The sequence below is a fragment of the Cupressus sempervirens genome, chromosome 7, assembly GCF_028749045.1.
Source record: "Cupressus sempervirens isolate cs-2001-9-10 chromosome 7, ASM2874904v1, whole genome shotgun sequence".
In the NCBI taxonomy this organism is placed as follows: domain Eukaryota; kingdom Viridiplantae; phylum Streptophyta; class Pinopsida; order Cupressales; family Cupressaceae; genus Cupressus; species Cupressus sempervirens.
The window spans coordinates 644350669-644362047 of record NC_143124.1 but is presented as its reverse complement, the minus strand read 5'-3'; the positions used below and the strand labels follow the sequence as shown (position 1 = coordinate 644362047).

Below are 11379 nucleotides of genomic sequence, written 5' to 3'. Positions count from 1 at the left end.
TTTCATAATGTTTTGTATAAATTTCGTTAACCTGGTCATTTGATGACTTCTTGGTGAATTTATTTTAATATCTAGGGCCCGATATATTCGCCTAGTTCACAGAGAAAGAAAATCACAATCCTTGATCTTTGGAAGGCATCTCTTGATAGACGAGAATTCTTTATATTTTGGAATTCTTCAATCTTATATTTAATATTTAGCCTTCCACCAAGTTCTAGGACTATGCACCGAATGCGTAGGATTATTAGAGATCGATTGATAATCGTCATGTTATTTGCCATTGTCTTTAGTACATTTTTATACCTATTGTGAAGCTTGTGAGACAATCCTTAATTATGCTAGTAGATATGACACTAGCATTTACATTTTAAATACCTTGGTCTGTACATTTTATTTATTTATTTACGTATATATAACTGTATCCCTTTGCATCAATAGAAGCTAAATTTCATAGTTTACCCATTATATCATTTGTAAGGTTTTTATAGCTTAGCTTACCTAATAAATCACCCTTGTCTCACAAATTTTGATAAGACATAATTATTACCGATTTACAATTACACAGTTTAGTCTCGTATTCATAAAATAAAAAAGATTGTAAATTTTTTCTAAATGGTGACGAGAAATCTTACTCCATGTAGATAGATGTAGGCATTTTGTCTACCATATTTTATCCTAACCGTCTCCCTCATAAAAGCGAAATAAGACCATGAGATCGACAATAAAGCATTTAAGTGCTAAACTGATAATCTCAAAACTGGTATGACTACTGCCTCCAATTTTTTGCTTCAAGTAGGTTGAAAAATAAGTTACGAAAACACTGCACTCTCTCATGTGTACCATCCCTTGAATGAAACCATGAATGTAGTCTACCAAACTATCACCAACAAACAAGAAAATAATTTCTCAATTTCAATTAGATTTGCCTCAGCGCCTGTCTAACTGAGCATGTTCCTAGTTAAAACATTCCATTTGGAAATGGAGCTGCAGTTCCAATGTAGCAAAACCAAAAATGGTCTCTATTTGGCTTCTAAAACTCAAAATCGGATAAGTAGTAGCACTTAGAAGTTAGAGGTTGAATGTGGTAGCATTCAAAGGAAACTAAAAAGCTGAGCAATTAAAACTAAATAAATCTAAAATTGCATACCATTGAAGTAACAATAGCAATTATTAATGTTATCTTTAAAAAAAAAAAAATGGACAAGTGAAAACAAATATTACTATCAGAATTCAATTTTGAAACTTTTTGAGTCCAACTTATTGACCCATGCTTCATGAGTAACAAGTTCACAAGAACCCATCTCTCATGAGAATGAATGGAACACTTAGCCCTCATTGCATCTAGATGAAGTTCACATAGGTGAAGCACCCGGACTCACCCATCCAAGTACTACTTCAGCTCAAGCAGGCATAACCACAAAGTTTCCTCCAATGTTATGCCCACTTTGCTTGCAATCCCATTCGGGTCAACTAATTTGACTCAAAAACTGCACAGTTGAATCCTGACAGCAATATCACAAATTGACTTGTTTGGAAAAACCTCCTTATCAAATTGAAATTTGACAAATGCATCTAAAAATAAATTTATAATTAATTATTTTCCAAGTTATTAATTATTTTTATAAATAATTATTTTCCAAGTTATAGAAGTTAATGACTATGGAGATGACTCAACGCCTGCACGCATGTCAACTTACTAGGATATGTTGGATCTCAAAAGTTCCCAAAATTGGGAAATGACCCTGCATTTATCTGTTGGAAGCTGGGAGATAAGCATCAAAGACAGTACAAGAGGCAAATATAGACGACAAAATCCATTTGTCACTTTCAAGCATCAAAGACAGTAAAAAATGCACCATCATACTGCAAGTTGATTGAAGCTAAATTGCATCATTTAAAAGAATTTACAATCAATAGGAAATTTTTAACTAGATGCCTACAGAAGATTATCGGTATCGTTGATTTATTTTCTGAAGAAAAAGATCTTTAAGTGAATGAATTCTGTAGGCCAAGAGACTAAAACGAAGTGAACAAGGAAACCCAAATTATAAATTAAAATCAGAAAGAATCCTCAAGGTTACCCACATTAATAATTACATCAGGATGATGAGGCACTGCGGGCCCAAATAATAATTCCACACAGAACTTGGGGCCAAACATAGATTTTGCTTTCCGTCCTACTTTGTCTAGTTCTCCTTGGGAAAACTGTGAACCACACAAAGAATTGAGGTCTTAGTCCTTTTTCTCTCTGTATGATTTCGTATAGCTAGTATATAAGAATGAGAACAAGCTAATAAATAGGAATTCTGCCATACGAAGCCATGGGTTAGCTAGTTTTTTATAGAATAACTATACATAGTTAAGACTGGAACAGAAAAGATGAAAAATATACAATACCTGTAAGATGCTGTTAACAATAAAGGCAGTATTGAAGCAAGCATAGAAAAGCCTGTTACCAGTTTTGTCATAAAATATTATTCTTACATCACCTGTGATCTGACAAAAGAGTAGTCTGATGACCATTAGAATCAGTTTCACATGCATAATAAAAGTATAGAACAAGTGAAATGCATAATTTACCAAGAGAGGCTCGTTGAAGTTATAGTCTAAACATGTCTTCTTGTCTATGATAGAACTTTCTGTATCCATTTGCACCACAAAATGAGGCTGTTCCTCGTCCCCTTTTTTCTCATCGTTGTCATTGTGCAAGAATGAAAGGTAATAGCGTGGATTCATTGTGTTTTGACTTCCTTTATGCACTTTCCTGCAATAATCACGTGCCATCTCCACTGCAGGTTGGTAAAGTTGACCTGATTCCTGGGACAGACAAAGATCATATCAATCAGCTATGAAATTATCATTGGCCTTCCTTCCCACTTCACAGACATAATCCTAAGCATTATTACTGTAATGTAATGAACAACCACAATTTCAACATCCCCGGCAAATAGTTGTGGCTTTCGCTTTGTTGGCAGCTTATGAGGGTTTTTGTTTGTGATGCTGCTTCTGGCTAATTCATAACATCCATGACATCTTATTTTCAAATTTGATGTGAGAATATTCAAAGGCACTTTGTAAGGTGATTGTTAATACAATGTTCTTTCCTCTATGGAAAACAGTTCTACTATTACCCACCAGCAAAAAATGTTGAAGTTTGTAGCTGCAATAGAGATCTTCATCTCTGATTCTATGAGATAGAAATATGTTTGTTATGACCATTATGGTCATCTTCAGCTGAAAGAGTTATTTGTGATTATATTAAGTTAATATTATGTAAAAAGATGTGTCATATGTCATGCAAAGAGGCATGCGTATGGAAATATGCAGTGTTGAATATTTGGAAATATAAAGGGTCTTGTATTAGAAATTTGAAGAGACCTTGATTTGTGATATTAAGAGTCTCATTTCAATCTATTTATGTGATTGCTCAGTTTATTGTAAGCAATCAAGCAAAAGCCTTGTACTGAGAGCATTTTGATTATCAATAAAAGTGATATTTTGCTGGTGTGGCTGGGTTTTTCCCTTCAAGTGGAAGGGTTTTACCAAGATAGATGTATCGAGTCTTTGTGTATTATTTATGCTCTTTTATTGTTGTTTATCTAATTACAGGGCAAAATCTTAACATGGTACCAGAGCCTCTGATAACAGCAGTAAAGGAGAATGTGTAAGATTGTTTTTAAAGTCACCTCCATTGTTCTAGGCAAATAATGGCCTCTATACCTGGTGCATGGAAAATCTTCTGCACATCTTGGAGGAATTATGATCAGAATTTACTTTTGATGCTGGTTATACTTGGAAGTGCATGAAAGCTATACCATTGACAGGAGCTGGTCAACTTGGGCAGCAGTTCCGTTTCCTTTCCGAGTCTCTGTGTGTATTACTTGCCGATGGAAAAGAATGCGATGTTGGACTAGATTTAAGGATATCTCGTTAAAAAATTTCTTCTAAAGATCGATTGTGGAAGCTCTGGGTGTTTCTTCAGCTCCGTCTTACTGCTGGTGAAGCTCTTTGTTTCTTTGTATGTTAGTGAAGCTGTTCTTCATTGAGCTCCTAATTCTGTTAAAGATTTCTTCATATTTCTGTCGTCCTCTCACATGCATCTGTTCTGGCTTCATATTTCTCTCTTACGTCAAGTTCAGAATTGTAATCATAGTCGTTGTGTGATAACATGGTCTTTATATGCTGTGTTGGCAACCATTTATGTAGTTTCTGCAGCATCAGTTAGTGATGTGGTGGCACTGTCTCATTATATGGTGATGTCTTTACCTCCATTATGTTCCTCAGTGATTTTATGAGTCTCATCTTCTTTTAGTAATGCTTGTCAGATTTATAGAGTCAACTCTATCTCTTAGAGATTTTTATAAATATATTTATAGGGGACGTCATCCATTTCTTGGGGGCAGTTGATAGTCAGGTGTAGTGCCTGCCCCTAGTTTACATTTTTCGAGCTACATTATGATATGATTGCCAAACTCTTTTAGGCCAATTTATGTTTGATGGGTAGTATTATTATTTTAGAGATTATCAGATGATGTTTACACTCAGTTTATTATATGATGAGATTACTTGGTACTCTATATTTCATGCATGTATGATGATTATTCAATGGTTTCAGTTATCAATGATGATTAGTTAGATGGTTCATTATTCCATGTGTTTCTTATGGATACTTACCCCATACTGCATGTGTATGGTGTGCGTGTTGTTTTATTTATGTATGATGTTTCTGATATGGTTAAGGAAGGGAGTCGTAGTCACCTGCTAGTCGGGATCTACACGATGCACCACTTCCTGCCATTGCTTGTTTAGCTTAGAATATTGTGTTTGTACATGCGTAGATTTTATGCAGGTTGCAGGTACCGGGTATCGACTTCCCTGAATTGTCAGGATGAGCGTACCCTATCGCACTGTCTCAATGGTAAGAGAGGGGAGATAAACTCTTAAGTCCAAATCCTAAACCCTTTAGCCAATTGTCCTAATTGATAATTAGGACAAGTATCTGAGTTAAATACTCTCCGAATGCATCAAATGATGTAATTTGGTGATTATAACCCTTGTGTTTGATTTGGTATGTATTCTTCTATGTTGGGTTTTCGTATGTTGCTTTATGAGTCCTTGGTGTATTTTCTATTAATTAAGTCTAATTAAAAAGACTAATTAATGTTTTAATTTAATAAGGAATTATTATGATATCTTTATATTTAATTAATTAATTAATTAATTAAATAAAAGAATTAAAGTTGGAAATTAAAGTTTAAGATATATTTAGAACAGGATAATATTTATTTAATTTAATAATAATATATTTGGAGTTCATTTTTAAATAAATGCTAAATATTATTGTTATTTAAATTAATTAAATATGTTATCAATTAAGTTCTAAAATGAATTAAAAGTTGAAAGATATTAATTTATTAAGAATTCTAGATCGCATGATCTAAACATGAGTTAAATATAAGAATTAAATTAAAAGATTAAATTATAAAAATTAGTAATGTTATTTTAATTTCTTAAAAGTGCACATAAGATTTAAAGTAATAAATTAATTAAGAATCGAAGTCAAGTGAAATTTTTAAAAAAGTTATTTAATCATTCAACTTAATGTGCATGAAAGTTGAATGCAAAAGAATTAGAAAAGATAATAAAAGTTAATTTGGAGTTAACTGAGTTGTGCAAAGAGTCTTCTCGGGTAAACGCACAATTAGTGCCCCGAATTGAGGAGAATTTGCTTATCACAATGAGAGGGTTCATTTTTGAAGGGAGGATTAGAGACAACATTTGAGAGAGGAATTTGGATGCGAATTTTGGGGGAGGCGAATCTTCTCACAATTCTTGGGTGTTTGTGTGTTAGCATCAGGTTCAGGTAGGGTCTTGTGTTTTGATCATTGCTTGAATTATGCAATTTGATATTTCTGTCTACTTCGTGATTGTAAGAACTTGTCTTTTCAAATTTCATTGTATGAATGTGTCAATTCTTCATTCTGGACCTTTTTGCTATTCATTTTCATTTGTAAATCCAGGTTTGAAAACCATTTAGAAGACCTCATTCAACAGTTGAAATTAAATAAGAATTAAATAAAGATTTGAGTTTGAATTAAATGGAATTTGAGAAATTTAATAAGGTTAGGGTTTTGAAATTGGATGAAGAAAACTCTAAGTTGGAAAAATAAATATGATTGATTTATTTTATTTAAATTTTATGATTGATAAAATTTAATAAAATAAATTTACTTGAAATTGATTAATAATAATATATATGAATTTATTTAAAGAAAAGATTTACATTATAAATTTTAGGTATTTATAAAATCTGATTAGATGAATTAATTTAGTAAAATCAAATCAAATCAAATATTGAATTAAACATGTATGGGAGATTGGATGGTTTTAAATCAAATAACAAAATCTTAAAAAATATATATATATATATAAAAAATATATATATATTATAAAATATATAATTTAGTGGGGGGGAAGGAAGTACCCCGTACCCGCCCCCACTGTCGGCGCAGGCCGACAGTACCTGCGTCGCAGGTACTGCGACGGCAGGTACAGAGTACCTGCCGCCGCAGGCCTGCGGCCAAAGCCGACGGGCTATAAACGTGGGAGGATTTAAATTCGTTTTTTTATTTTTATTTTTTTTATAATTTTTTTTTTTTTTAAAATTATCAAAAACGAAATTTATTTAATTAAAAATTTTAAATAATAAAAATTATAATATATATTTAATTTTTATAATATATTAAACTTTATAAATATTTAATAAATAAATATTAATTGCATTGTTATACTTGTAAATTTTAATTTATTAATAATTTTGTTTAAATATTAATAAATTAACAATTATTAGTTGGATTAAAATAATTAATTAGATCTAATGAATATTGATTAATTTAATTATAATTAGTTTAATTAAGTTAATTAATAATGAATTTTATTTGACTAAATTACAATTTGGATATTGATTTAATGAAAATTATTATAGAACTGGGTTATTCGAAAAAGGGTAGTTGTGAAAACTTTGTTACTTGAATTCGACATTAAACTAAATCACAAACCTTACCTTAACTTAAAAAAAATATTCTTTCAGATCCAATCTCTTGACTTTGATGTTGTCTTTGTACTTTGAATGTTTTGGGGTTGGTTTAGCGTTGACCAGTTCAGGTTGTTACCAGAGGCTCGGGGTTTGTGAATGTGATGTCTTGATGATTTGGTCTCGATCTTTCTTAAACCTGACCATGGTAATGTGATGAAGTGCTCTATGACATGATTGTGGTTACTGTTTGTGATTGCTTTCCAGTTTCCTTGTGTGAAGCTGAGATGTATGTAATTGAGAATACCTAACTTAACCATTTTTGAGTCTCGATCAGTTATATTTGATAACCATTTCTGAGTCTCGATCAGTTATACTTGTATTACTTTCTGGTTGCTCATTAGAGAACCATTGGATTTTGTGACTTATCATTGATGCCTTCAGTTGCTGATAGAGAACTGTCGTGATTACTTGATTACTATTTGATGTTATCTGTTGCTCATGAAGAACTGATATATTTTGTGGATTATCCTTTTATGATATTTTCAGTTGCTCGCATAGGACTGAGATGGTTTTATTATGATTCTTTGATTTATGAGTTCATGAGCTAGGGTAGGTTATCTATGTGTAGAGTCGGGAAGTGGCTTGCAATGGGGGTCGGAGCCCTAAGAGGCTGCCTTGAGAAACCCATTGTAAGTCGTTTTTAATAAGTGAAAACATTTACACTAAATGAGAGAAAATGAACCTAACAAGATAATTGTATGTTCTCTCTCATGCCATGAGTGCTAGTACAGACTAGGATGGGGTAGAGAGGACGCTTGGTTACGACCTTGCATTCCATAGTATGCCTCGTCAGTACGAGAGGATACTAGTGGCCGCAGGATCAGTAGGGACCCGGGATTCCTAAGGGATTGCTCGGGTAACTTCTACATGACTTTTGCGATGACACTTTCCCGCTTGCATATTAGGTTTCCTACGTGTCTTGTGGTACCTCTGGGATATAGATGTCGATCTTTTTAGGAACCCTTGAGTTAGCATACTTATAGGATTTCCTGGACTTAGAGAGTAATTATGATTATAGGTTTTGTTATCCTATTTTGGGACTTGAGACTATCTCCTCAGCGCGGTGGGAGTGGACCATTTAGGTTTCACGCGGTTGGGTGGTAGTGCTTTTACTCTTACCATTGAGATCCGTTCCGTGGTCACCGTGGCTGGAGATTTCGTGATTGGCATTTACCTTCACTATGTTCTTGGATTAGTATGATGGATGGTTAGATTTTATGATAGATGTTTTATCATTATGGATGTATGGATGTATCATGTATGGTGAATAGTTTCATATATTTTTACTGTACTTTGTATCATGGATTTGAGGATGTTGTATCTTGATCTTTACATATGTATATTCTTTTAAGCCTTTCATACCCTGTGACATGTACAGTGGATGAATGAGCATTCCGAATTAATTTGCCAAGGAGCATTCGGAACAAATGTATATTATGGACATTGGAGTTTCTGATTATTCTTTTATATGTATGTGTTAGTTGTTAGACTTAGAATTAATTAAACTTAAACGTGACTCAACGTCTTGGGATCTTTAAGAAATGTAACTTGCAATGTATGTTTGTCGATGATTACATGTTATTGCTTCCGCTACTATTTGTGTGATGTGTATGTCATACTTTCTTACTTTTACAAAAAAAAAAAAATGTTTAGCAAACTTAGTGAAACTTTAGGTTAATTCTTTTGGATCCCTTGGCGGGGCGTTACATCTGGTATCAGAGCCCAAGTTTCTACATTGGGAGCTCTAGGTATATTGGAACGCCACTAGTGTTAACTAGTTGAATAAAAATGCAAACCTTAAACTAAAACTTGAAGCTAGTTGAACTGAAAACTGTATATAAACTATTAGTTACCTATTTTATTCATACTTCAACACTCAAAACTTCAAAACTGAAATTATACTTAAACTGAAATTATAGGTAAACTGAAAACTGAAAATATCTTGTTTGCAAAACATGTGTCTTTTATCTATGTATTTCAGTAGTATGTTTCATGGTTATTTTAGCATCTTGTGTCTTGGATATTATTATAGGATGGTATCTGGGACGAGATCTTCCGTTAGGGGCCGTAGCCTTGGCCGTGGCAGAGGTCGTGGACGAGGCAGAGATGTTAGTGTTCATGAGTCTATCCATGAGAGTCCCATTCAGGAAGAGAATAGGGAAGAGCATGTCAGTGAGCATCAGGAAGAGAACCACGATGAGGGACATGCCGACTCTGAGGAGGTTGATCTGAGGCAAATGATGCGAACCCTTATTGATCGCTTACCTCCTGTTCTTGAGCAGGATAGAGCACACCAGGTTGGACATGAGCATAGACGCAGATCTAGGAGTCCTCAGAAGGACCGACATAGATTCATAGTATCTTCTCAGATGAAGGATCTTCAGAGGTCCAAGATCAAACTCTTTAATGGGCAAGGTTCTGGGTATGTAGCTAAGCAATGGCTTATTGCCCTTGACAGGATTTTTGCTATGCAGGACTTTGACAGTAATGTCAAAGCGAGGTTTGCCATTACCAATCTAGAGTTATTTGGAGCCACCTGGTGGACTATTGAGGAGAAGAAGTTGGGCATTGACATGGGTAGTGTCACTTGGGAGATTTTCTTGGAGAGTTTTCATGAGCGATTCCTACCAGAGGAATGGAAGCAGCATAGAGCAGATGAGTTCCATAACCTGAGACAGTTCACTATGACCGTTGTAGAGTATGAGCGCAAGTTCTATGAGCTCATGCCTTTTTCGGGATTCAGTGACAACCCAGCACAGTTGGCACAACATTTCATTCGAGGCTTGAACAACCGTTTTATTGGAGGTGTTAAGGTATTTGAGCCTAAGACCCTCAAGGATGCGGTACATCGAGCTATCCTGGTAGAGCAGAGTGTCAACTTTGGGCAAGGAGGATTTGTGGGAGCGCCTACTATAGCAGGATCTAAGGGCAACCACAATTCCGGTGGGATCAGGAAGCCTCCCTTCCCTAGGAGGAATCAGTATTCTCAGCCGCATTCTCATCAGCATTCTCAGCAGCAGCCTCAGCAGCATAAGGGATTTTACCCTCAGGCACAGAGTGGTGGCGGTGGATCCAACCCTAGGATCAATCGCAATGCTCAACGTAATAGGCAGAATCAGCAATCTCGGCCTGCACAGAGCAACCAGTCTTTTGCTAGCAGGGGTAGCCACCAGCGGTCGAATGCACCACCTATAGGGAGAGGATCTGGCAGAGGCACGGGATGTTATTCGTGTGGACAGATTGGTCATATTGCAGCATACTGCCCACAGCGAGCATCTCAGTATTCAGGACCCAGGCCAGCAGCATCTGAGCCTACAGTCGGAAATACAGGTGGATCTCATAGAGTATTTGCAGCGGTGGATCACCGTCAGGCAGACCATCAGGGGACAGTAGTTGAGACTACAGGAGCTATCCGAGGTACACCTCTCTGTATTATTTGATTCAGGTGCTACAGATTCTTTCATTTCTCCATCTCTAGTTGATAAGTGTAAGCTGGAGTCGGTTAAGCAAGACCATGGTTGGCAAGTGGAACTAGCCTCAGGTGCTAACGTTTCCACAGATTCGGTAGTTCACAAGTGTGGACTTAGCATAGGAGGGTTTGAGACTTCAGTCGATTTTCGAGTTATTCCTCTTGGCTCCTACGATGTGGTCTTAGGTATGGATTGGCTTGGCTCTCATAGGGCTAGTATTGACTGCAGAAAGAAGACCATTATGTGTCAGGATGACCAAGGGAAGGATATTGAGATTGTGGGGATACCGAGACCTATATCCCTACGAATGATCTCTACTATGCAACTTAAGCGAAGCTTTCGTAAGGGGTGTCAGGTATTTGCCGTTTCGGTAAATGAGCTTGATGAGGAAGAATCTACGAGGAAGACCCTAGATCACCCTATTTTACAGGAGTATGTTGATGTCTTTCCGAGTGAGATTCCAGGCATGCCTCCGAAGAGAGACATTGATTTTAGCATTGAGCTCACTCCAGGAGCGGAACCTATCTCTAGAGCTCCTTACCGTATGACCACTCAGGAGCTAAGTGAGTTGCGTTTGCAGTTAGAGGAACTTTTGGCCAAGGGTAGTATTCGACCTAGTGTATCACCATGGGGAGCTCCAGTGCTCTTTGTGAAGAAGAAGGATGGTTCTTTGCGCCTTTGCATCGATTACAGACAGCTGAATAAGGTGACAATAAAGAACAGGTATCCTTTACCAAAGATTGATGATTTATTTGATCAGATCAGGGGAGCTACAGTGTTCTCTAAGATTGATCTTAAGTCAGGATACCATCA

The 11379-nt window shown here is 35.7% G+C and overlaps 1 protein-coding gene across 1 annotated transcript in view; it reads right to left on the bottom strand.

Moving 5' to 3' along the window:
- Window positions 1-2027: 2027 nt before the first annotated feature.
- LOC149548325 (phosphatidylinositol 3,4,5-trisphosphate 3-phosphatase and protein-tyrosine-phosphatase PTEN1-like) overlaps window positions 2028-11379 on the bottom strand; it is a 32056-nt gene continuing 22704 nt past the window's right edge. The window contains exons 5-7 of the mRNA XM_089792408.1: window positions 2581-2817; window positions 2398-2496; window positions 2028-2205 (exon numbers count right to left, since the gene is read on the bottom strand). Of these exons, the coding sequence (XP_089648534.1) occupies window positions 2059-2205; window positions 2398-2496; window positions 2581-2817 (483 nt within the window). The 3' untranslated portion in view covers window positions 2028-2058. The remainder of the gene's footprint in view (window positions 2206-2397; window positions 2497-2580; window positions 2818-11379) is intronic.